Source organism: Trichogramma pretiosum, unplaced genomic scaffold, assembly GCF_000599845.2.
Source record: "Trichogramma pretiosum strain Unisexual culture from Peru unplaced genomic scaffold, Tpre_2.0 scaffold17, whole genome shotgun sequence".
Taxonomy (NCBI): Eukaryota; Metazoa; Arthropoda; class Insecta; order Hymenoptera; family Trichogrammatidae; genus Trichogramma; species Trichogramma pretiosum.
In genome coordinates, this window is record NW_019641225.1 from 19,430 (window position 1) to 47,293 (window position 27,864).

General features: G+C 43.5%; 2 protein-coding genes across 3 annotated transcripts; one reads left to right on the forward strand and one right to left on the reverse strand.

The window, feature by feature from the left end:
• Positions 1 to 704: 704 nt before the first annotated feature.
• Positions 705 to 27,617, reverse strand: LOC106649268 (voltage-dependent calcium channel subunit alpha-2/delta-3). Of its 2 annotated transcripts, XM_014366578.2 has the most exons (21): positions 25,803 to 27,617; positions 16,634 to 16,715; positions 15,704 to 15,814; positions 14,890 to 15,157; positions 14,312 to 14,443; positions 13,644 to 14,234; positions 13,435 to 13,571; positions 12,498 to 12,578; positions 8,335 to 8,415; positions 8,164 to 8,238; positions 8,048 to 8,062; positions 7,863 to 7,970; positions 7,566 to 7,779; positions 7,095 to 7,316; positions 5,731 to 5,824; positions 5,103 to 5,135; positions 4,342 to 4,446; positions 3,842 to 3,954; positions 3,633 to 3,772; positions 2,235 to 2,962; positions 705 to 1,801 (listed from the first exon to the last, which is right to left on the reverse strand). In XM_014366578.2, the coding sequence occupies exons 1-21, from the start codon at positions 25,916 to 25,918 to the stop codon at positions 1,498 to 1,500; spliced, it is 3,750 nt and encodes a 1,249-aa protein (XP_014222064.1). In that variant the 5' UTR covers positions 25,919 to 27,617; the 3' UTR covers positions 705 to 1,497. The 2 variants fall into 2 exon arrangements, with proteins under 2 accessions (XP_014222064.1, XP_014222065.1); XM_014366579.2 differs by lacking the exon at positions 5,103 to 5,135.
• LOC111693508 (zinc finger protein 888-like) lies at positions 9,153 to 11,011 on the forward strand. The gene is made up of 3 exons (XM_023458232.1): positions 9,153 to 9,589; positions 9,674 to 9,788; positions 9,850 to 11,011. The coding sequence occupies exons 1-3, from the start codon at positions 9,564 to 9,566 to the stop codon at positions 10,822 to 10,824; spliced, it is 1,116 nt and encodes a 371-aa protein (XP_023314000.1). The 5' UTR covers positions 9,153 to 9,563; the 3' UTR covers positions 10,825 to 11,011.
• Positions 27,618 to 27,864: the final 247 nt, after the last annotated feature.

Here is a 27,864-nt window from a genome sequence, read left to right on the forward strand (position 1 = left end):
AGGTTTATAATATATAGACACTCAATCGAGTTTTTAAATAGCTGCGAACAATTATTTTTTCGCGTTGAAAGTTGCTGAATTACATTCAAAAACTTACGTTATAAATAGGCATTACAATTTATTATTATAGATGTTGAAATATTTGATAATTTTTTTTTTTATTCGTTTTCATAACGATAATTATCATTATCGCTTGCGTAGCTCGCGCGATCGGATATCTGCCCTTAAAATGAACAAGCTCTTTTGTTTGTTTGTCGTTATTTTTTCCTGTTTTTTTTGCTTTTGGCTGCCAGCGCCAAATAGTGCCATTTGAAGCTTCGTTTCTTCCTCGACGATCCTTTTCCGCTCGATCGTCATTATCTCGCTACATCGCGAAATATCTAGACCACGATTTCAAAAAATGAGATGATAAATTGTATTTCTCTCTCATTTTTTTTCGTGAGCCTCTCGAATCGCACTCGCGACATTTTTTCTCTTTGCACACATTTAATTATTACATAGGTTTATTATTTTTATTATAATTATTAATATTAATATTATTTTTGTTTACATACATCATGCTTCACACATACACACACATAGCCCGCACGCGTTCAATTTTTCTTCCAAAAGAAAGACTTTGCAAAAAATAGGTATCTTTTTCGTGTGTTACTTTTTTTTCTTGTGCTTCTTGTGTTTATCATATATAGTAATATTTTATTTTATTTTTTTTAAACCACGTGGGGTTATTTTGTTTCTTCGTTCATGATTCTATTGCTTCGCAATTGTTTTATTTTTTATAATTATTATAATTTTCAAAATTGAAACAAAAAAAAAAGGGAGAAATTACTCTTGCACCCTCGAGTAACGTTGTATAATAACAATGATGTACGCACGAGGCCGATCAATTTGCGTAAGTGCCTTACAGCTATTTTTTGCCTCCTCTCCTCTCCCAACTACGCAGCTGGAATATCGCTTATTTATGATCATTTTTTTTTCATTATTATTATACATTCGAAGATCAAATATGAGCTTCCAAGCTATTACTTTTATACGTAGTATAATTCTAGATAGTCTACGACATGGCTGCTCGCGACAGCGTAGGTATAAAATTGTCCTAATGATTTTCCTCTAAACAATTATCATTCTTCTCTTTGCTTCCCTCGCTCATCTTCTCTCTCTCTCTCTCTCAAGAGCACATTCTGCCTTACTTTATGTAAAAAAAAAACCACTACATGATTCACGGCACTTGCTCAGTCCTTCATTCTTTCTTCTTCCTTTTTTTTATCAATAATTAAATTCCAGCTGCGTATTTTTCATCCATATACAAAAAAGAACGTTAAAATGATTTGTATATATACAGGCGGCGTACCTTCGATACCAGCGCATAATATCGTAAATATAAAGTGTATGTATTTTTTTCTTTTCTTTATGTATAATTATTAGCGACTATTACTTATGACTCACGCACCGCACGACGGGGCGACGCTTTTCTCCGCTTTAAAAACGGCCGTCGAGTCACGTCGAGGAGGAGGAGGCCGTCAGAACTACGGTAAGCAGCAGCAGCAGCAGGGACGACGCGAGGCCGGCCGCTGCTCTCGGCGCCGAGCCGCACACCTTGATCTCGAGCTCCTCCGGATGGTAATTGATGCACTTGCCGGGCCGGCGCCGATAGAGACGCTCGCGCCGGGCCGTGCAGGCGCCGGGCTCGATCATCGCCTCGTACGGCCTGATGCTGAGCTTCTTGTTGCCGCACGGGCAGAGGGTGTCTATCACGAGGAGTATGAGATTCGTGTAGCTGATCTTCTGCACGCTGAACGGCCTGCGAGAAGCGAAGGAAAACAAAAGTTATGCACGTATATCGTTATAGGAAGGGTTCAAAAGCATAAAAATTTACTGTAAAAAGTCGAAATCGTCTAATTTATACTTTTACAAAAGTATAAAATGTTACATTTTTACTATTACACTGATTATCATCAGTAGATGGATCAGCAAAGTTATTGGCCAGCAAAATAATCTTCTTTCGATTCAGCTGTCCACTTTTGTTGGAATTGCCTTTAAGATTTTTTTCAGTATAAAATTACGAAATGTTCGATTTATATTTTTTAATTTATTATTTGTGTTTTTAAAAGAATAAAATATTTACTTTAAGCTTTTATGAACGTATAGAATGTTACTTAATTAGACCATTTCGACTTATTACAGTAAATTTTTACACTCTTGTGGCGAGCGCGTGTAACGTCGAGCGAACTCACCTCTCGCAGCCGGACATGTGGCAATTGGTGAGCTTGCCCTTGAGCGGATTGCCCTGGCCGCTGGCGTTGAGCCGGTCGGGCTGCAGCACGTAGAGATCGGTGTGCTTCTCGCAGAATCGCAGCTTGTGCGGGGGAAAGTTCGTTGTCGTCGAGTGCGTGGGCGGCGTCGAGGACTCCTGCACCACCGACGGATACGAGGCTCCGTTGCCATTATTATTGCCGTTGCCATTGCCGTTGTCGTTCTCGATCACCACCTCGTCCGTCACCTCGGGCGGATACTCCGGGTCCGGATATATCACGCCGCCACCGGCGTCGTCGTCGTTGTTATTGGAATCGGACGCGTAAGAGCGAGCGGCTTGGGTGGCCCAGATCGGCTGCCAGAGCTCGGCCAGCTGGAGCCTGACGAGCCAAGCCCAGGCGAGTCGCGTGACCGAGCCCCAGATCGACGAGATCGCCGACGAGTAGCAGTCGCCTCGCGGCGGCGACGCCCCGGCCGCCGAGATGTGGGCCGACTGGGGCGAGCAGATGCCCTGATAATCCGTCACGCCCACCTTGCGAAAGATCTTGTCCTGGACGAGCGAGTCCATGATCGTGCCGTCGATCTCGCCGAAGAACTTGCCCGTGTGCTCGTGCTTCTCGCTGATGATGATGAAGCCGTTGTTGTCGAGGATGTAGCAGTCGAGCTCGTCCGAGGCGCAGTTCTTCTTGCAGCCGCTGTTGCCGAAGCACTGGAACAAGGAAAAAAAAACAGTGGATGTCGATGTGCGATGCGATTGAGGTTGAAGTTTGGGTTATTTATGGGGAGGTTGCGCACACCGTTGAAAATATGCTCACACGGAAATTGATGCAAAAATGCGGAGGAGTTTTTTTTTCTTCGTATGGAAGAACTAAATCTTTCAAATAAGATTAATTTGCATGTGCTCTAAATATGACCACATGACTTTAGCCAAATTTATGGATTCACTGCAGCGACTTATACAATTATTTTGACTTTGTCGCATGCAGATTTACAAATAAAGGTACGTTCGCCATCTAGCGGTAGAGGCTGGATTTAATTTTGATACTCTTTTGAGCAATCAATATAGTAAATAAATCATTATTTAGACAACGATTTACAATCAAAAAATACTGTAATTCAAGTATTAAATTAGTCATTCTTGTCTATTTTTCCAATTTTAAGTAAACGAATAAATCAGCACCGATACATCCATTTTCAACGATAATTTCACGCGAAAGTAACTTGAATTAAATTCAGTATCGGTACTCCAATTTCGAATGGATTAATTACAAGGTTTTTTTTTGTCAACGGTGCGCACGTTTGTATACACGACGCATAAATATGTATGCAAGTATGTCGTGCTGAGGGAGGGGAAGGGGAGGGCAAAGGATGTAACTCACAGCTGACGTGACGTTGACGAAGTGCGACGCCAAGGACGCGTGCTGAAACTGTATGCCAACCACAGCGGCCGGTGCTTTGTGGCCCTTGACGTCGACGAAGATCGCGTGGGTGGCCGTCACCAGAGGCCTCGGATTCTCGGCTGTGCAGCGAAACGCAACGAATGAAACATTTGCAATTTACTTTTATTCGTTTTTCATCGAATGCTTACCAGCGTCGAAGGGCACGCTGAAGACGAAACTCTCGGGCTCGACGGCGTGCTGGTCGACGGCCCGTTTGTACCAGGTCGCGTCCATGGATCTGCGATAGGTGTCGGCGAATTCACTGTGCGGCGTGAAAAAAAAAGATTCGATCAAAAACAGCTCATAATACAATAAATAACATAATTTTTTTTTTCGTCATGCAATATGTAATATAGTTGATTGTGGCATGCACATGTACACATGTATATAATCGTGTTATATCATGAATTCAATTACTTTCTCTGTCTCCTCCAGCGTCTACGAACGTAGTAGTGCTGTCGCCTCGGGTAATGCTTCCGTGATTTCGAGTGTTTGTGATAAGTGTTTTTTGATACGTGAATGAATTTGCTGCGATTTATGCAATTACGTATGGGTTACGTGTTGTGAGCAAGAATATATCATGTTTCTATTTTCTTTGATGAACGATGAGTTTTTGTTCAACTATGCATTCAAGCGGTATAAAACTTACGGTTCTTCCTGGACGTCGTCGTTGGGATGATGATCGTGCCAGCGCAGCAGGCCGCTCCTCGTGGCGATGAAGCTCCTCGCCACGTCGAATCTACCCTTGCCCTTGCTGCAAGAAAAAACCACCCACGGAGCGATCAACAATTTTGTTCCCTCTTTTCACCCCTTTTCCGTGCATAAGTTGTTAATAGTGGTCAAAAATGAATTTCTAAAACACAGTCGCTCGATGGTTTCATTCTCTCAAATTCAAGCTCAACTGATGTGTGATAATATATATATTTATTTATTCGAGTGATATATTTTATCCCGTGAATTTGTCCAGGGTATGTTTCTCAATCCATGGGTTTCTCAATACTTATTGGATGTTTTGTTTTTTTTCTTTTTTTTTGACACATAAAATGAATGATTTGGACAATTTTTTTTTGTAATTTAGGCCGAGAATTTTTGTGATCAAGTGGATATTTTGATGAATGGTTTCCTAAAACGTAAGTAAGTTGTTTTTTTTCACATGATGATCATGATTATATTTATTGATATTCAAAAAAAAAAAATTCACATTTTTTTATCTTATCGATATGGTGCAGGTGCTTTGTGCAATTGTGTTTTGTGCATCAAAAATCATAATTGAAAAACAAAAACCAAAAAATTTCATCAACTCGTCATGCATATAATGAACGCAATCACATACTTTTCTTTTCATGCAACTAATGTGCCTAGATACATCATATAATAGTGAAAAACAGAAATTGTGCTATTATCAATTACCTGTGCAGTACAGCCATCAGTATGGCAATTGGGCTGGTGGTGAAGACACACAATCATAATATAGTGGTTTTTTTCTCATAATTTTTTTTTTAACATATACAGTAAAGAATATATAGAAATTAATAAGTGAAAATGAAATTCAGCATTGTAATAGGTGATCGTTCAAAATTGGTGCTGCTATAAAAACAAGTGCATTGATAGTAATGAAAAATTGTGGTGCGTAATAACGGTGACAGCGGTGCATTTTTTTTTTAAGAGATATAGAATCGGTGATACCTTTAGGTGCAGTGCTCAAAAGAAGCAAAATCATCGTTATCAGTAGCACAACCGATCGATGGCCCGAGAGCTCTAAATGACTTAATAATTGTTCTTTACACGGATCATCGATTTTTTGCCCATACACATAAGAGCAGCCATTGATCGGTTGTCTTCTTTATTAATTTTTTTTCTTGGAAAAAGTGCAAACATGAATGTGCAATTATCTTATAATTACTTGGTGCTGAATGAGATCGAAAATTATTATCGTAACATTTTCTTTTAACAATTGGAGAACTCGGTGCAAGCTATCCACTTTATCGTTATTCTTTTTTTTTTCTCTCACTAATCTCTCTCGCCGAGGATCACTTACCTCTCCTCCTTCTGCATGGACTTTTCGCTCCTCTTGTCGAAGTCGTCGGTGGCCCAGGCGTCCAGCACCAACGATTGCAACAATCCCTTGTCACCTGCGAATCAACAAATTATCATGATTATACAAAATTGAATAAATCGATCGCTTTAGATGTATCTGAGCAATTCTCTAAATGAAACGCATTTTTGGAGGTAGAATCGTGGCAAATTTTTTTTTCAACCTACGCAGATACGGACCCCCGGGAAATGTTTTGGGGGGTCCTAGGAACATGTAACCACGTAGGAACCATTGAAATTTCAATAGTGCTTACTTTTATAGCTGCTTTTGTGATTTAGAGGACGAAAAATCATGTTTTCTCGTAAATACGGCTAATTACTCAATTTCCAAGTCGCTGAAAAAGTATCAAAACTCATCTAAAAAAAATAACTGGCTACTGTGTTCGATGGGAAATTTCCTCAGCTTTCCAATGGTGCCATCAGATTTTCCCACAATTTGCTCATTCACCGAGAAAATCGCCATCAAACATGCCAAGCTAAATATCTCGAAAAACTCGGTACGGAAAAAGTGATTTTTGAGGTTTATTTTCAATTTTTCTTCGTGAAAATGAAATTTATCGGAAAATCTGACTACACCATAAGAAAGCTGAGGAAATTCCCTATCAAAATCATATCTTCATTTATTTCTTGAGTCGAATCACAATGTTATACATGGGAATTTCTTTCACGTTGTTCCCTGTTTTTTGTTTCCGAGCTGATTCAGCGCGGTCGCGAGGTTTTCGGCTCGGTACAATCAAAACTAGCTCGTAATTCCACTGAAAAAATAAATGAAGATATGCTTTCGATAGAAAATTTCCTCAGCTTTCTCATGGTGCAGTCAGATTTTCCGAAAAATCTCATTTTCAACAGGAAAAATCAAAAATAGACATCTAAGATCACTTTTACCGTACCGAGTTTTTCGAGATATTTAGCTTGGCCTGTTTGATGGCGATTTTCTCGGTGAATGTGCCACTTATCGGAAAATCTGATACCACCATTGTAAAGCTGAGAAAATTTCCTATCGAACACAGTAGCCAGTTATTTTTTTTAGAAGAGTTTTGATACTTTTTCAGCGACTTGGTAATTGAGTAATTAGCCGTATTTACGAGAAAACATGATTTTTCGTCCTCTAAATCACAAAAGTAGCTATAAAAGTAAGCACTATTGAAATTTCAACGGTTCCTACGTGGTTACATGTTCCTAGGACCCCCAAAAACATTTCCCGGGGGTTCGTATCCGCGTAGGTTGAAAAAAAAATTTGACGCGATTCTACCTCCAAAAATGCGTTTCATTTAGAGAATTGCTCATATATCGTAAGGCACAACTCACAAAAGTAGGAATCCTTGTCGGGCTTGTTGGCCGGCTTCTGATGGGACGTGGGGCTCTTGGGCCTCATCGAGCGCCACTTCCAGCCCGGATTGTGGGCCTGGGTGAGGAAGTGCAGCACCCGCTCCTCGGGCGTGGCGAACCACTTGTCCGACTCGAAGTAGTACTCGCAGTACGTCCAGTCGGGGTGCACCTTCCAGTTGGTGCCTTTGAAGTATTGCGTCACTGCGCGGGCCAGAGAACGAGGGGAAAATCGTATATAGTTATTATATATGCGATTCACGCGCGCGTACGTATAATATCGTATACATACTTAATGAGGCACGCAGTACCGCACCGCAAAAGTACAATAACGTATTTTATACACACACGCGCGTACCGATCGTCGATCATATCGAAAATATGCTTTTTCGACCAAAAACGACGATAGAAGGCAGCAATTGAGAATAATAATTACGAATGCGGCGTACGTACCGTTGCCGTGTGCGTGTCTTATCTCCTGCTCGGCGTGCAGCTCGTACATGCCGTAGCCCTCGGGCAGCACGAGGCCCAGCGAGAAGGGCGTGCCCTTGATCGGCTCGTAGAAGTAATTGTGACGGCGCACGCTGACCCGCCTCATCTCGTCGTAGTGGCTCTTCACCGAGAACTCGGTTTCGCCCTCCTTCTGGTCGATCATGTCGCGTCGTAGCTGCGGGTAAAAAAAGGAATTCACGAGGATTAAATTTTTGGAAATTATTAAATCGAGCGAGTCGAGAAAATTCGGAGCCTTACGTCCAGGAGCAGAGAATTGTTCATCGAGTAGAGCGGACCCTCGTAATCCGAGAGCTCGACTTCCGACAGGTCCACGCTGATGTATTTCCTCTTCAACGTTTCCTCGTACTGTGTATGAATAAAAAGAAAACATTAATATTTTCGCATTTTCCGATGTAACGTCAATTATAGTTGTGTACACTTACGTCTTGATTTCCGGGCTGCGGCGAGGACCAAGCGTGAAAGATAAGCAATGACACAGACGTTAAAAAAATATGTAATTAAAAAAAAAGAAATATTTTGAAAGTTTTGATTGTCTTACCAGAGGTCGCAGATCCGGGTGGTACAAGACTCGTCCATTGTTGTCGACCAAAAACGAGTAACCATTGACTCCCAGCTAAAAGAAAATCAGATACCATATGATTATATCGTTACAAAAAAGCTCGACCGCGAGCTCGAGTCAAGAAAATATATATCATATGTGCAAAATTACCTTGTGCGCCGGCAAGAGTTTCTGAATCTGTTCGATCGGTACGTCCGTACCTACGATCCCCAGCAAATTAGCCGTCCTCTCCTGCTTCGAGAAAAAAGAGAAAAATAATGCGTAAAAATATTACGATAAACGCGCTAGCTCGAGAGATAAAAGTATATTTCCACCACGTTACACGCAGTGCAGCACATTATATTATTGAGTGTGTCATCGTGTGCGCGCGCGATACATGATTTATGTCGTACAGTGTGCGTTTGCGCGCGAGAGGGTAAAAGGGCTGAAATCTCGGCAAACATATTTTGCGCGTTATATATATGTATACGCATCGTGTAATGGTATACGGCGTATGTATATGGAGAAGGCAGGGAGGGAGGAAGGGGGTGAGGCTGGAGGAGCCATATCAAGCCGCAATATCAGTGCAAAACCACGTCAAACCTCTGTTGAAGCTCTAAGCTCGCGTCTATACACACAGGCGTATGCGAGCGAGCAGAGGCCAAAACTCGGCGGTTTACGTGTAATATAGGCCCCCCTTGCGTTGTATCTTCTGTATACATGTGAGTGCTTGTGTGTATTATGTGCGTATATGGCTCGGAGATGCATCGGTATATACATTATGTGCCGCGCTCGACTCGGAATATAGCGAGATACACGTGTACATGGGCAAATCTACGCGGAAAACGATGATCACACTTGTTCGTAGACATTGTCATATATGAAAACTCATGCTCAGTGCTTCAGACGCCATCTACATCCAAAAATCAGATATAACATGTTCATTTCGAGTATATACGCTATGCATTGTATTTTGCAAAATTATCGATACCACTGCTGCGCTTATTTTACTACCATCTACAACTTCAAAAACTAATAGAACTTCGCTATCAATATCAAGTACCTTTATGCACTGTGTCGGTGTGAGTTTGGAGTTATATTTTTCCACTGTGCAAATATTTCTTCATTAGATTCAGTACATTATTGCGTATACTGCCATTCAACGGTGTTCGACGCAAAAGAATCGCAAAGATATATCGCAATCGCGGGATAACCTGCTTATATTACAAAGTGCTGCTTTCAATCGCTATATAAAGGAACTGCATTCTTGAACAAGTGTTTACAAATCAGTGCAATCGAGATACCGTGCTGTTGGCTATTCTAGTTTGCGCATAACCTCGAATATTTTCGCAGTGCTAACGGTGAAAATTTCACAGTGATTACTTACAAACAAGGGATTGATGGAAAGCAGCGAGGACATGGTCAGGTACACACAGCACTATAGTACTTTTTTATTTTTGCCACGATATTTTTGCAAGTGATAGTTTCATTCGAGTCAATGATTTTTCAGAGTGAAGAAGGAGCCAAGCGATACTTGGCCAGATGCAGGCGAAAATCACATTTTCGATTCCATTGACTTTTGCAAAGTCAAAAATGTCGAAACATTGACGTTTCATGAATCATCCGTGAGTTTAATTATGTTCAGTACTTCTACTATACAGAATGACAAAGAAATTTTAATTTTAGGCGAATCACACGAATGAGGTTATGGCATTGCAAGAAAAAATAGATGAAAAAATATTCATTGATTTGGAGTGCAGACATGTTAAACTTGAACCAAAGTCATCAATAGTAACCAACTTCAAAACTGAGTACCAAAGTTGTCTATCGACTGTGAAAATAGAAAACCAAACTCTCACTAATGATAAGAATCCGATAGTTTTGATAAAAAAAGCATTCGATTATGATAAAAATTGCCAATTTCAAGTAAATTCCCGATTGAAAATTGATGAATGCAAAAAGGATAAAATATTTACGAAACCGACTCAGAGAAAATTATCATGTAAGTGCAAGATAAATCGAAAAATTTCTAAAAGTGAAGCAAGTTTAAATACACATTCAAGTCACAAAGGCCATCTAAATGTTCACATGAATGCAGTACATAATCGTAGAAACCCCTTCCAATGTGAGATTCGTCACAAATCAATTGGAAAAAAAATTAACCTGATATATCAAATAAATGCAGTACACGATCTTATCAAACCCTTTGAATGTGACATTTGTCATAAATCATTCGGACAAATAAGTACCCTCAACCGACACACGATGACAGTACACGATCGAAGCAAACCATTCGAGTGTGATATTTGTCACAAATCATTTGGAGAAACGGGTACTCTCAATCGTCACGTGAATGCAGTACACGATCGGAGCAAACCATTCAAATGTGATATTTGTCACAAATCATTTGGATACCAACATGTACTAAAAATGCACATGAAAACAGTACATGTTCGTAGCAAACCATTTGATTGTGAAATTTGTCACAAATCATTTAGATACCAATGTGTACTTAAAAGTCACACGATTACAGTACATGATGAGAGCAAACCCTTTAAATGTGACATTTGTCAAAAACCATTTGGACAAAAAAGTCACCTCAATGTTCACATAAATGCAGTTCATAATCGGAGCAAACCTTATGAATGTGTATTGTCATAAATCATTTGGACTAAAAGCAATCCTGAAAAGGCTCATAACTGCAGTACATAATCGGAGCAAGCCTTATGAATGTGAATTTTGTCACAAATCATTTGGATACCAACATGTACTAAAAATACACATGAAAACAGTACATGTTCGTAGCAAACCATTTGAGTGTGAAATTTGTCACAAATTATTTCAACGAAAAAGGTACCTTGAAGTTCACATAAATACAGTACATTATCGTATCAAACCCTTTGAGTGTGGGATTTGTCACAAATCATTTGGACAAAAAAGTAATCTTAAAATTCACTTGAATAGAGTACATAATCGAAACAATTAACCTTGAGATCATAATTATGAAGTCTTCTACAATCGCTTCAGTACACTACACAATTTTAGAAAATCTTTCGCGTAAATACCCATTTATTGTATGAAGAATAATAATGAAGTGTTTCAACCTGTTATTCATTTTCTCTTGATTGTAAGTGACATTTTTTTCACTATTATTTCGTTAACTTTATAATAAACAATATTTTTCACGAACGTACTTCTAATTTATTCATTCTAACACCGTCCGACAACCCCCACACCTGATTGTCCTGCATACGAACGATTGAACAACTGCAATCGCCGATAAAGTGATCTCCAAAATTAGAGGCAATTCAACTCACTCGATTCTAAAGTACGCCGTATATTTAATGATGAAAAGATATTATTTTGCAATTATCGATAAACCCACATAAATCACTATAGGTAGGTATGACCTCGCAGTTCTTACCAACAACACACAAATTTCAACAACCAATTACAATCGACTCAATAAGTTTCCAATTCGATTGCCATATTAATTTTTTAAGTCTTGTGTATTTCAATTTTTCTTTTTCGAATTATCACAGCGTAAGTATGTTCATTCACATTCTCCGATGATAAATGTACCATAATTTCGGCTGTACCGAAGCAATCGCTTTACAACTTGACAAATACCGTCAAATTGAATTACACTTGTCAAATTGAATCACTCTTGTACAAAATATGTATGGATCACACTTTGAAGATTTTCCCATGTACACGTTCAAATATACACATCTATATAGGCGAGTGCGTATGCGCGCGTGTGTGTAGTGCGTTACGCCGAGCGAACGAGCGAATTGCGCCGCGAGCGATCGATATCGACGAGCATCGCACGCGTATATGTACATGTACAACGGACGGGCAGCTTTTGCAAGCATACAGCCGCATCTCGTCGATATGTGTGTGTGTGTGTGTGTGTGTGCAGCGCCTATATAAGCCGGTGCGGTACGCGTCCACCACCCCCCGTTTTCCCCGCGCGCCACACAGTGTAGTATCGATAATAATAGTAGTATACAAAGCCTACGTTACATTGTATATAGCGCGTGTGCGGCTCTTACTCTCTCTCTCGCTCGCGCGAGTGGGCTAAGAGCCCATTGGATCGTATAATGAGAGCGAGCATCGAGCCGGAGCTTGCAATGTACATGTATGTATGCGTGTATGTGTGTGTGTACGTAGTATCCGAGAATCGGCCGGCGCAAGGAGCTGCCACGATCACTTACACCTGGTCTAAATGTCTATATACGTCCGTGTGTACGTATTTGTGTGTAGAGATGGAGGTAGTGTTGGTGCTGGTGCTGGTGGTGGCGGGCAAGAGGTTGAATTACATATAAACCTACCGTGTGATTTCTGCGGTCCAATATGGGCGCGGTGACCGACGTCATGAGCTGGCCTTGACCCTCCAGTCCGTATCTGCTGCTCTGTGTGGGCGCAAACACGCATGGGAAAAACATTTTTATTTTTATTTTCATTTTCATCGTTATCTCTCTATCACTCGATAATAGTACGTGCATCAGAATTCATTCGAGTTGTAAGTTAAGTAAGTATGCGGTAATTGGCGATCGTCGGTTATTTCTTCAGAGATCATAAGCGCGAGTGAAAAATAAAGAAAAAAGGGAAATAAAGAGAGCGAGAGCGAGATAATGTGATTTTCTTCTTTTTCTTCCCGGCACTGCTCTCTGTCTCGAGGGAAAGAGGCAAGGAGGAAAACGCACTTAAAACAAGCCCGAGCGAAAGGATCGTATCGTTCGTGTGCAACACACAGAGAGAGAGAGAGGCAAGAGGCTCGTCATATAAACCGTCGTCTCTTCTCTCTCTCTCTCGCGCGCGCGGTATGAAAAGTTTTAAAAGAAGATCAATTTAAAGTTTCGATAAATGCCACTAGTAGTCTTAGTGGTAGTAGCAGCAGTAGTGGCTGCAGCAGCACACGGCGGACGAGCGACGACCGAGAGAGCAAGGAGAATATACGAAGAGGAGGACGAGAAGTGGGGGAGGGTGTCATCTCGGAGAGAGGATGAGAAATTCCACGCGATCGCGCTCGTCCCCTCCTTATACCATCCGCGAGTGCGCGGGGAGGAGTAATTTCGCAAACGAGCTCAAAGTCCTCTCTCTCTCTCTCCTCGTCATCTAAGAAATCGATCGCCTATATATACGTATATAGCTGCATACGATACGAGCTAGGTATCGTACACTCGAAAACCGACGATAGCTATGGCGGGAGACGATCGAAATCCGCAGCGCGTACTTGAAATAATAACGATAACGATAATCACTCACTTTGCCACCCACGTAAACGGGCGTCCAGTGAATGGGATGATCGCGCTGATAGAGCACCATTGGCCGGGCCAGCACCTTGATGTACTCGAACACCTTGGCGCGCACTTGATCGGCGTTGGTGATCCTCGCGTAGTATCCTGCCAAAAAAAAACAACAACATTTTCACCGAATCGTCACACGACAACGAAAAATGTCATTATCGTCGTTACCTTTGTTGTTGCAACACATGGACTTGAGATCGTCGCTGTTACCACCGCCGACGTGATACGCGAATATCCTCACGGGCATGTGGGGCGAGTTGTAGCGCTTGACGAGATCTACGGGCGGAGCATCGCCGTTGCCCGTCACCAGCATGATCGCCTGATTGCACTGGCTGCCCTGCGACGAGCGATTGTACTTGTGCAGTATCTCGAAGGCGGCGCTCATGGCGTTGGCCAGATTGGCCGGCGACTCGGGCTTCAGCTGGGCCAGCGCCTGCTTGAACTCCTTGACGTTGTCGGGCGAGGCCGCCAACATGCTGTCCTTGAAGCAGCGCACTATCTCCTCGGCCGTGTCGCCAAAACGATAGACGTTGACGTAGTCGTCGGGCCCGAGGCTGTCCAGCACGGCGTTGACGGTGGCCAGGATCAAGCCTCGCTGCTTCGAGGACGACAGACTGCTGCCGTCGACGAGGATCGCCAGGTCCTTGGGCGAGGTGGCGCCACCGACGAACCAGTCGGAGAGACGGAAGTCGTCGACGTCGCGCACCTGCACGGGCCCGTTCTGCACCGGGGACGTGTCGACCGGTGGCCACGATATCGCTGTGTTGCGATTACAAAAACGATGAATGGAGTTTCTTTTTTCTCCCTTACCTACTTATATAATAAAAATAACTTACCGGGAAAGCGTCGCAGGAAGCCGGTGGTGGAGCCGAAGTACTGCCAGGAGAGGCTCGGGTCGCTCTCGTAATTGTTGACGAATAGCGGGTCGAGGTACTCGCTCCATTGCAGCGCCGAGGCCACCTCAGCGTCTTTATTCGCCGATACAACATATACATCGTCGTGTTATTATATCATATTGCGCGTTTAATGGACCGATGCGCGATGTACAAGTGCTCGCGTATGGGGCGATTTATTTTATTCTTCTCTCGAGGTGAAATATTATAGAGAGAGAGAGAGAGAAAAATAGAGAATCGGTGCTCGAGACGCGTACAGGAAAGAAGAAAAAAAATCGAATAATAGAAATGCCGTTATACGAGCTTCGAGCGCATCAATTCCTCTTTTTCTCTCCGCAGCCCCGAAGCATCCTCGCTTTTCTTTTTCAAACCTTGACCTCGATATAAAACGCATCATGCATGCATGCATGCATGTGTGCGAGCATAATGTGGCTCTCTCGAGGTCTCGGTTATGAGTACAAATAACGACGATACAAATACGAAGATAACGCGGGGTATAAATAAAAGCGAATTATACTCACCGGTATCCTTGACGGCCGGCGTGGTGAGGACGGCCGACAGGCTCAGATTCACGGCGATGTGGTCGAAGTGGCGATTGGCCGTGAGATACATCTCGCGTGCGCCCGGATTGAGCTTACCATCGTCGCTGAACAGATTGATGCGCTCGCTGGCGTAGTACTTGGGCGGACTCGTCGTCGACGCGGACGAGGTCGGTCCGTTGGCCGAGTCGGAGCTCGCTGCGCCACGGCCGATGGACACGGCCGCTTGCTCGGCGTTCTCCATTAGTTTCTGTGTGTATAGTTATATATAGGGATCGTATCAGCAAAATTATGATTTCGAAATTTCGTCGGGAATATTATTTCTACGCTTCATTGTCCTTTCTCTCTCTCTCTCTATCTCTCGATATATAGGTATATATCTACGCGAAGCAATTGGGTGCGAGAGGGAGGACTCGGTGCAGCATAAGCCCTGCACGGGGCTTTTGTTTCAACGCCTTTCCCGTGTTATATATTGTACGCTCCGCGTATAGGCTTAATTGAGGCAATTTTCATTGTCTGCTCTTTGTCTGTCGAGAGAGAGAGAGAGAGAGAGAGAGAGAGAGAGAGAGCTAGAGAGCGAGCGTGACTCCCCTATATATACGCAGACGAGGGATTTTTGTATTTCGTTGCCGCGCGCGAGAGCGAGATTTTGCTAATTTGAACGAGGTAAGCGAAGGGAGCGAACGGAGGTTTTTTTAGACCAAGTGAATTAGATCCTCGAGCATAATTTGTTTTCCCCATTGTACCTTGAATTTTGCTCGTTATAATTTTGATGCTATATATAGTTTTGATTTACCATGACCGCGTTCATTTTGAAGTCCATCATGTTCTTGACCTCGGCTGCCATCTCGCGCACGAGCACCAGGCCGTCCTTCTTCAGTACCGCCGAGTTGGTGCTCTTGTATTTCTGCGCGCCGTGCGACGACGAAATCACAGAGAGAATATGTAAAAGAGGAAAATCATTGATTACAATGGTATGAGATTAAACTAATGATTCGATGTGAAATCAAACGTTAAAATGTTATTAAAGATTATACATGAAATCTTCGTTGAACATTAATGTATAATCGAAAAATACAGAATTCATACTTTTTCGTGAACAAAAAAATGATGCAAGGGAAATTCAACGGTATTAATTAATTTTAATGCAGAAATGAACGACAAAGATATATTTTAAATGCATTCTTTTATAATTGTACGAAAAAATTCATAAAAAACCAATCATAATTAATGTCAGTCTCCGCCACTAGATGGCGAGTACCTTGATCTGTGAATCGGCAAGTGGAAAAGTCAAAATAATTGTATAAGACGAAGCGCGGCGCAGCTAGCGTCCGTTTCCCACATTACTAAACCTAAGGCAAGTTTCTGTGTATAACTACCGTTTTTTGTCATAAAATACGACGCGATGAGATTCATTTCTATTCCAAGTATTAAAGATATTGTACTGAATTTCGATTAACCACTACGTTCGAGTGACGTTTTTCATTTGAAATGTTGAAATTTAAAATGACACGAAAATTAATATGAAAATAATGTAATTTGAATCTAACTCGAAGTATTTTATATTGAATCTGAAGTATCAGAAAAGCATTATATAAAATTTTAAATCTCAACTAATATTAATGATTTCATGTAAAATAAATCCATCGAAGGAAAAAAAACTTCCTCCGCTATATTACATCCGTTTTCATTGTAAATATCTTCATAACGGTGTGCGTATACTTACTCTCTGAATCTCGCTCATCTTGGTGATCTGTCGGCCGAACTCCCAGAGATCGACTCCGAACTTCAGGGCCCAGTTCCTCACCCTGTAAAAATAGAAAAAAAAGTAAGAAATGTAGAGCACGATACAGCATATATTATATAGATCGCAGATAAACATCGAAATCGATAATAATCGTTTATAACTTGTCGGCCCCTCGGCGTGCGTATGCTTATAATAATATAATAACGCATAAAGTTGAGAAAATGAGAATTAAAGCGCGCTCGCGATCGCGAGCGAGCGAGCCAAGGCGTACCCCAGATAAAAACTTGCTCGCCCGCTTGTGCCAGTCACTATACTGCTCTCTGTATGTGTGTGTGCCGTATACATGTATATAGGGTATGTGCACCCCCTTCCTTCCCACTTATACATATACTACACACTCGTATACTCCTGTGCTCGTGTGTATGTGTGAGTGTGCATCAGTTTGTGTCCTGAATTGTACCAGCATCTGAATAGCAACGCAGAGAGAGCTCTGCATGTTATATACATGTATATGAGAGCGTGACGCGTTAAATGCTACCTTCTCTCTCTCTCTCTCTCTCTCTCCCCCTTTTCGCCCTCTGAACATGTTTGTTGTACCCGACCTATTTACCGTTTCTCTCTCTTTCTCTGAGACTCATCGCCATGACAATTGAAAACGCGGCTGCGGAATAAAAGTATCCTTTTCCCAGATACGAGGAGGAGAAGAAGCGCAAGCAGCTCGTTTTCTCTCTCTCTCTCTTTCGAGGCACACATACCTCTATCGCAAGCTTGTACATCTGGCAATAACAACAACAACAACAACAACAACAATAGCAGCTCCGTGCGTTTTCAATGTTTCGTCATGCGCGGCCCCCCGCACTGTGTGCACACAAACGCATGCACGCATCGCGTGGTTTTGCGCAGAAGCAGCAGTAGCGATCACGCGCGATCATCGGCGCGCTGGAAAAATTGCAGTTCGTACTACTATCTAGGCGACCGAGCGTTTATTCATTTTTTCTTTTTTTCCTTCCTTTTTTTTTCGTTACAACACCGAGCTTTTCGATCGTCGAGCGCGATTGCGCAATCGAATCACGCGCGTGCGTATGTGCGCAGCCGTAATGTAATAATGCGGGATCTAGCTGCGAGCGCGAGTTTTTTTGATTTATATCGCTGGCGACGTGTGCCATATCGCGCGCGCACGACGAGCTTCGAGCTTCGCGAGCTCTCTCGTCAAATGAGATTCAATGTTCAAGATATCTAATGCTGTATAAGTAAGTTGAACGACGATAATAACGCGACTTTTAGCTGCTCCACATTCGCGCGTAACTGCCAAGTAGTAGTAGTAGTAGTACCTACCACCTCCCGCAAAAGCTTACACGTAACGACGACGACGACGACGAATACGACTACGACGTCGAGGCTGTCGGATAATCGATATCTCGAAAAACTTCGAATTATGCTCGAGTACTAAAAAAAAAAGAAAAGAGAAGAAGCAAAAAAATCTCGCGAATGTTATCTCTTTTTCTCTTCCCTCCTCTCTCCGGTGGAGTACTATATACGTACGTATAAACACGCATGCACACATATTGTAACGCTTTCTGCGGGAGTAGAAATCCCCGCATCTGACATAATACGCACAACAGCAACAGCAACGCATATGTGTGTGTGTGTGTGTGTACGAAGCGCACAGAGAGCGAGCATAATACGCGAGCTCCAGCGTAGCCAATCCTCGAGCCGCCTCGGCTCGAAACTCTTCATTCCTCGGTGATAATCTCTCTCTCGCCCCAACCCCACCCCACCCCCCTTGGCTCGTGCAGTATAAGCTCGTGTATATAGATACACAACGAAATTCGCATATATAGACGTATACCGTACACGTATGCGTACATATAAGCGTGTATGTCGTGGCATCTGGCAACGGTCTAAACACATATGCACACGCGAGCATATAACAGTGCATGCATATACGAGCGCGCGACATCGTACGCAAGCGCTCGGGTGTATAATATGAGAGAACGTCGAGAGCCGCCGCCGCTGCCGCCGTCGAGCGTATCTCAATTTCGCGCCGAGCTAAAACTTTCGTCTGAATAATATTTTCGAGCGAGCGCAACACTTTCCTCTCTCTCTTACTGGCACTTGCGGTTGTGTTTAGGCAAAAGACGAGAGGGTTTTTGCCTCTCTCTCTCTCGCTTCTCCTATTTCATTCTCCTTTCCTTATTTTCCTGTATACACTCGAGCGCGGGGGCTGGAGCTTTTTGGTTACAGCTTTGCACTCGCAGAGAGAGAGAGACCGAGAGGGGGAGCGAGAGTAAGAGAACTTGTAAAACTCGAGAGTGAGAGGGAGCGAGAGAGAGAGAGAGAGAGACATAACTGCACACTACTAGTTGGCTATTGCTCGGGCTATGCCTCGGCCTCGGAGAGCTTGCGGACGTTGGCCCTATAGCTAGAGAGCTTGCAAGCCCGAGCCCCCCTGCATATACGTATATAAAAGAGCTCCGAAACTTTCAAGTTGATAAAGTTTCGCTTCGCATAAATTGCGTATCTGTTGGCGCGCGAGTCCGCGCCGCATATACATAACCATACCTACACACAGACACATACAGGGATAAGTCTAGGGTAGGGTGGCTGCTGCTGCTACTTGCATACATACAACGTACTGTACGTTCTATACACAACTCTCTCAAGAGTCGAATTGGAGAAAAGCTCGTTTTCCTCTCTCTCTCTCTCTCTGTATTTGTGTACGTGTACGTGTGCGAAGCTGGTCCGTGTCAATGTGGAGACGTGTTTTAAGTTAACCCACCCTCGAGCGTTTAGTAGTGAATGGAATTTTTTACCACCGCTCTCTCTCTCTCTACCCTGCCTACACTGCCGTGTCGGACGTTTTCTATCTCTCGCTCTGTCTACTCTACGCTATATATGTATATAGCTCTGAAAGTCCTCTTCTTTTTCTTGCCACCGCGCGCGCGGAGAGTGCGAGAGAGGCCAAAGTTTTGCTCGTCCTTCGTCCCTCCCAGTCCGCATATACTCAAAGTGCGAGAGAGAGCTTGCGGAGAAGGGTATATATAATATGGCACTGCAAGGGTGTGGATAGATGCGATGGATTGATGATCTCGCCCGGCGTATATAAATTCAGCCCGATAGTTTTTATTCCATCGAATAGTCTCTCTCTCTCTTTCTTCATATACTTTGAATTCATCGAGAGGAAAAAAGAAGATCGAATCGTAAACGCAAAATTCTCAACAATTTTTCGAGCGCACCGTGCTACGGGTACACACAAACGAGAGAAGAGCGAAGCAACAGTGAAAAATTATAAAAATGTCTTGCTCGCGCGCGCGCGCGCTGCACATGCTATTTATATACGGTAAACGCGAGGTTTTTCAAGTGACATTCTCCACCGAGAGCTTGCGCAAGCTCGAATACTCGTTTACTTGTGTGTGTGTGTGCCATGTGTACGAGAAAGGAGAGCTTTTCACGTAGTCAAGAGCTGCACAACAGCGGAGGTTTTTTTCTGTGTGTGTGTGTTATACGTAGGAGGCTTGAGTTAAAAGTAGCGCCACTACTATCACTACCACCGCTCTTTATCTCTCTCTCTCTCTCTCGGTTTTTATATTTTAGTACTCGAAAAACTTTGAATATTATTCGAAGGAGAGTGCGCGGATGCCACGCAGCACCGCAGCTATATATGCACACGCGCGCGTGGACACACACACGTATACCACTGCACACACACATATAACGTTGATGTGGCTAATGGGAATTAATTGAGCTAATCCGACCCTATGCTTCTCGGCTGCCGCCGCCACCGCCACCGCTGCTCACGGAGAGAAATTATCGCGCGCAGCAGATGCTTTTTAACTTTTCCTCGCTCGTTTCCAACCGCACGGGCACACACATACACCAGTACCAGCACTGCAGCTCGCGCGCGCGCGCCAGAGAGTACTAATTCCCTTATACGGACTCGGCACTTTCTCTCTCTCTCTCCCTCTTTCGCTCACTTCTTTCTCTTTTTTATTATTTTTTTTGTCTTTTCGTCCCGTCCGTTCGCGTACTCTCGCGTAGCTCTCTACATCGTGTCAAATTTACCTATGGTCAAATTAAGAGATAAAAAAAAACGAGCCCCCCAATTTTTCTTCTCGTTTCTCGTTCGCGTCCTCGGCTCGCGTTACTATACGATGTATAATACGCTTGATTGAGCTTCGAATAAAGGACTTTTACGCGCGTCATCGTCGTCGTCATCATAATCATCGTCATTGTCATAAAATAATAAGCTCTCGAATCTCGAGTCCTCGTCCTGGTGTATATACAGTGCCACCGGCATGAGACGAGAATCGAGAAAAGGTAAAGTAGAGAGTAAAAAAAAAAAGAAGGAACGAAGCTTTCCGATCGGGAGACCACACCGCTGCAGCGCGAACTCGACTTTCGACGCCCCGAGGGCCCCAGAGCCATGGAAATTCTGCCCGTGTTACCTCTCTCGTCTTATATAGATATTACGTATTGTGTTGCTTCGTCAGCGCAATTCCCGGCCCCGGAGGCTAATCGTTGCTCTTCTCTCCTCTATACCTCACGGGGTTCTTTTTTTCTTTTTAACCGCATCGTATACTCGAACGCGTTGATGATGTATAATATCTGTTCCTTTTTTGCATTTATAATACATTGTTACGTGTACACTTGATGACGAAGGAGAGGTCGTTTGGCTTTGAGGCGAATAAAATTGACGGTATATTATTATTATTTATGGTGGTAATCGCATGATTCGAAGTTCTGGGGTCTATGACAAGTTGCTTTCAGGACTACTAGAATACGATGATTGACTTTATAACTTATTTCTAGATCTTTAGCTTTTCACTTGTGACTTTCGAAAATTCAGCCACGCGCCATCTTGCGGTAACTCAAGTACTATTCGATGTTTCTCTCGATGAGGACTAAGCTTACCAATATCTTAAAGAAGATTTACAAAAATGTTTATCAAGCGTATTTTAAAGATTTTAATTTATATTAATAAAAATATCAAATGGTTTTTAATCGCACACTTAAAAACAAGTATTAAATTTTACGCGACATTTAAACATTGATTCGAGAGGAACTCAAATAGGACCAATCGTTCACTTCCAATCACGCGATAATTCGAACTATATTTGAGCTCGAGTCGTGCTTTCACTGTATATATGCTATATATGCTCAAACTCGCGTGAGCTCTCGCTCTCTCTCTTAACCACGAGTGATTTTTGCGCCCTTTGTATTAATTTTTCATTTCCTTACTCGGGTTTCCCGCGTCTCGGTGTACGTGTGCTGCTACATTATACTCTACTCCATTGTATGCATGTAGGATCAGACTCGCGGCGCGCAGCAGTTTGTAACCGATGATAATACCGGATAATTTACGGTCGCGTGCAGAGAGAGAGAGAGAGAGACTTATATACGTATATACATAGCAGAAGAGCAGCTAGTGGTATATACCAGAGAGGATAATATAATATACGAGGCGCGCGTCGATAGAAAAAATAAAAGCTCGCGATTCCACTGCTGTGTCAAAAAAAAAATGCCATAATCAAATGTAGTGTGCTGTATTTCGCCTCCTCCTCCTCGCGATGGAGCCTCGAGTATATACGTATTAACCACAATATACGTGATGTAAGCTTCGAGGTTCATTTCGTCTCTCTCTCTTCAGTCTGGCCCATGAAATTTTTTTAGAGCACGTCTTTTTACGCTGTCGTTTCGAGACGGAAAATTCGATTTCATCACGTATTTCTCTCTCACTGTGCACAAGGCGCACAAAAACACACAAGCTCGTGACACACGTATATCGTATCATATGTGTATATCTATCAGGCGCGACGCAACGATAACACGATTCGCGAGAGCTGCGCCACGCCAACGAGCGATCGTGAGCTTTCGGATCAGCAGCAGCAGCAACAGGAAATCATAATTTTCCGCGCGTATTATCATTATTTATGCACGAGTAGCATCGCACACACACGCGCGTACGCGTACGTATGTATAATATATGAGCGCAATACACATACATAGGCTCGCGTTCGCGTGTTGCAAGAATTACGGAAGGGATGAAAAATTTGTGTACGCATGCATATTTACCGAAGGCAACAACGCAACAGCGGCGTCGGCGTAGGAGTCACGTTGTTGAAAATATTAATAATTAATTTCCCGGAGAAATCAATTTATTTGGCTATATACATTTACGCTCGCGCGCTTGTGTGTATATACGGGGCGATTGATTTTAATCTCTATCTCTCTGGCGCCGCTATACGGGGCCGCGGCGCGATATATAAGCGAGAAGGAGCGACAGAACGTGGAATATCCTCTATCTCTCTCGCTCTCGCGGGTGGTGGTGCACGATTATACGTGCCTATATAGTACCATACCATATCGATGATAAGTATTGTACATAAGGCATATATATCGCGGATGTACAATTCAATGGAATAAATACGCGCACGCACGAGATTCGATTTGTTATATAGATAAGGTATAGATGCTGCTTTATATTAACTTTAGAGCAGTCGAATCCGTCAACTTGAGGGATATATCGATGAATCGACGCCCGTTTGTATTGCCGTTTTCGTTATTACATAGCTATAGCTATATACCTCGAGTTCGATTAAAATCCGAACGTATAGATTCGAGCTAATTGAGATCGTATCGAATTTTACTCGTATCGTAGTTCTCTCCGCTTTCCTCACTTTCTCCCTCTCGATATATCTTTCTATTTCTGCCGAATTATATATACAGAGTAATAATAGGGAATTATCGAAATTGCAGTATATCCAATAATATACTCGGCCTTATAAAAAACGAATAGACGAACGACTCGAGCTACTGTATAATATAAATATCGACGAAAGCGTGACAAATAACACAACGCTCTTATATATATACGTGCAAAAATCCGCAATCGAACGATTTTCTCGTTTCATCCCTTCCTCCCAGTCCCAACAACACGATCGAATGTAAACATATTTTTCTCGATGCGCTCGACGCGCTCGACGCGAGCGACGACGAATCGAGTCGGACATTATCGTAGCTTCTTCTGTGCCTCTCTCTCTCTCTCGAAAGTCACTTCCCCGATCTACTACTACTATATATATCAAGGTATAAGCGTCGAAGAGTATCTGTAAGCGATGGTTGACACCCTTTTACTATGCATGTATACACTGCACAGAGAGACTCTCTGACTTCTCTCCCTGTCTACACGATATATACTATATCCGAGTGTATGTGTGTGCGCTTGTCTGTGTGCGACTGCAAGCTTCTATATATAGTCCGATGGAGCGATTCTGCGAGTAGCTCTGCAGACCTCCTTAAGAGAGAGAAGCCAGGGCATTGTATTCGGAACTGACATGCTCCTTGCAGCTCCGAACAATTTGCATTTCGTGAAAATAATCACTCTCGAGGGATAGAGACAGAGAGAGAGTGAAATTCACTTTGGCCGTAGTGATTCACCGCTGTGCACTATTCGTCCTCCTCCACCTCCTCCTACTGTGTGATCGTTACGTTCTCTCTCTCTATATATATCACACCAAACGTCTATAAAAAGATTCGAGAGCTTAATTGTCGTACGGATTCGGAGCTCTCTCACACACACACACACACACATACACGTATAAGACACGGGCTAGTTGCTGAAAATCAGCTCTCCTCTCTCGCATTAATCGATCTCTCTCTATCTCTCGAACGTAACATAACGGCCCACCCACTTAAACATAGCATTCGAAACGAGTTAATATTATATATATAAACGCGTATTAGAAGAGCAACCATGGGTTCCATAATGTATGTACCTACAGTACGTACGGTACGTACCGAGCATTAGATTGATGCGTTCGAATTGCATACCTACGTATATACACTCTTGCGACTGACCATGTATAGTATATATACGTGTGTGTCTCTCTCTACTGAATTATGCATTTGCGGCGATCACGTATGAAGCGAGGGAGAGAGAGAGCAAAGTGCTATAAACGCGTGAATAATAGTGCGGGCCGCGTACACTCGACTGCGGGACGTGCATGTGCAGCAGCAGAAAGCATGTGTATGTCTCCGATGTGTATGCGTAGCTATTTGTGTTGTACGCGTGTCTCTCGGACGTATACATATTATACAAAATAGCAGCGGCGCAGCCAGAGAAAGAAAAATATATATCGCGTCAAGCCGATAATTTATACTTTATATTTTTTTTTTCGTCGTCGTCGTCGTCGACGTTGTCGCTTCTTCTCTCTCTCTCTCTCTCTCTCGTTTCTGTTATTGTTATATATCGTATCTCGCGCAAAAGTTACTATTCGCGTATCATCATATATTATTTACGCTTGTACGGTAATATCCAGATGCCGTTTGTGTGCTTTTTTTAACCGGGGCTCTTGCTCTGTATGTATGTATGTATGTACTCTGGCAGGCCTCATGATGATGCTGCTGCTAGAGAGAGAGAGATTCGATGCGCTTCTTTTGTAATTAAACAAGAGAAAAAGAGAGAGAGAGAGAAAGCGACTGACTGAGTGGGTAGCGAGCTCGTGTAGCGTAGCGAGTGAGAGAGAGAGAGAGAGAGTGCAAATGTCACGAAAATTTATGGGTCAGTTCATCTATTGTGCCAAAATTTAGGTTGGCCATATCCATTCTGTGTGCCGCTGCTGCTTTAAAGCTTCGTACTTCTGTAGAGAGAGAGATACACACACAGATACAGAAACACACACGTGCATGTGCAGCGGTAGCACACACGTCGTGCAAGTGTATATACATATAGCAGATCAGAGTTGGAGGGGCAAAAAAAAAACTTTATTTACTCCGCGCTCGGGCTCGGACTCGAGCGTTTAATTATCCTTGTACGATTACATGTACACACATACTTTGCTCGCGCACGCCGTGCCTCGCTCGCTCGTTCGCTCTCTTTTCTCGCCCTACTACTGTGTAGTACGTGCCCAGCGTTTACGTGTTTACGTGTGCGACTCTGCGTACATGTCTGTCTCTGTGTGTGTCTGTTATGCGCTTGTTACTCCGACGAGCGCGAGCTTCTTCCGACACGTGCCTATATTATAGATTACACGCGTTTTAACGACAAACGCGTATACACAGCTTACGAGGACGATGAGTACGGGTACAATTTGCCAATTGTTTTTTAAGTATAAAATTATATTTAGATTAAAAAATATTATATACTCACTCTCCGTGTGGTATGTCCTCCTCTTGCTGCTCGCTGAGATTCACGCCGAGCAGCAGCAGCAAGAGGAGCATAGCCGCCGCCAAGCCCGACTTGGTCGTTGCTTTGGTGGATCTCATGACGACGATGATTTTATGCCGCCGAGCTTTTTCTGCTTATTATTTTTACAGTTCTTGCGTTCTTGGATCGCAAGCGTGATCTAGGGTGTACGATTTATTCTTCCTTTTCTTGTTATTCTTTGACTCTTGGATAGATTACGGTCGTGATTCTTCTGCCTTCCTCTTGGCGGAGGCCGATGACGATTATTTTTCGCAAAAGCATCGATTCGCTCTCTCTCTCTTTTTCTCTCTGTCTCGCCACCCCTGCGCGACCGGTGTGGTGGCTCGTCGCGTTTATTCTTTCCACAAACGCGTTTCAACACACATATACACACACAGTTGCTGCGAGCGGGATCGAGCTACTGTAATCAGGATCTTATACACACACACTGTTACACACTTACTGCTGCACTGATATATATATCACGTTCACTCCGAATTCTCTTACGTAATAAATTATTTATATCGAATTCTGTTGTTGATGCTATATATATCCTACATTAGTGGCTGTCAGCGCGCTCCTATATGCACGCACTCGGTATACGATAATTGCGTTTGTGCGCTGCTGCAGTCCGGAAGATCCGCGCGTATATAGCCCTGGATGTTATATGGTGGTAGTGGTAGAAGTAGCCACTATATCCAGCGTAGCAGTAGTAGTGGTAGTAATAGTAGTCGTTGCAGTTTAGACTCTCGGATCTTATCTCGTATATATAACGATACACACAACGCTCCTATGCACGAGCTGCTGCTGCTGCTGCGTTGTCGAGATATAGTATTATACCACTATACCATATAGGTACACTGCACTCACACACACGGGGTTGCGGATCGATGCGCCGCCGCCGCCACCACCAACGCTGCTGCTGCCACTGTATATATAGCTATCGCCGCCGCTTTATATACTATATACACAACGCGCACGCACACATCCGCATACGGAGTGCAGGAGCGCGAGCACGCACGCACAGAGAGAGTTGCACATACACAGACACAGACACGAAGGTTGCACCGTTGAGAGGGCACGCACACCGACACAGCTGCCTCCGCCGACGACGACGTCGAGAGGAGGAACGAGGCTGCTACCAACCGGACTATACGACTATAGTGCGCGCGCGGGGAGTTGGAGGAGGGTGTAAAGGGAGCTATAGAGAAACGCGCGGCTACACGTAAAAGTCTTGCTCTGCGTTTCGGATGTTTTCTCCCTTGTACGCGTGCGTTGTTATTGTTAAAATGTAACGATACGCGTCAGACGGAGAGAGCTGCGTATTTTTTCTTCGTACGTTGCGTAGTGCTGCCGTATATACAATTTTGCCGGAGACAGAGAGAGCAAGTAGTTAGGGTGCGAGTTCGGTCCGGCTGCCTGTGTGGCTCTTCTTATACATCGCTACTGCTGCTGCTTCTGCTGCTGCTCTTTTCTCTCTGCATATATCCATGCATATATCTGAAACTCGTGTCCAACCGCGCACGCACTCGCACACACACACACGCACACATGCACTCACTCGACTACGTATTATTATTATGTGTATTTATTGTCATCCACGACACCGATCTGTACTCCTTTCTTTTTTTCTTTTTTGCACTCGCGCTCGAATCTCGTATACGTAATTTCGTATCTCGTATACCTCGTAACCTCGGCCCGATGAACGTACGTACGCGTATATACGCGTACGATAAGAGCGAGTCACCAGCAGGAGAGGAGGTGCGTTTGGTCGCGAGGCGAGGCGCGGCAACGACTACCACTACCATCCACTCAGACTCTCTGGCTGGCCCAATGCTCTGCCGTTGGCCGTGAGACTGTGCTCTAGCCTCTCTCTCTCTCGTTCCCTCTCGCACTTGTGCGCAGAGTCTATACACTCACACACACACACATGCATAGGAGATCGCGCGCGCTCTCGAGAGTAGCGACGTTATGCGATCCTTTTGCATCTCTCTCTCTCGTTCGGTCTCGATGGGTGTGTTAGTGT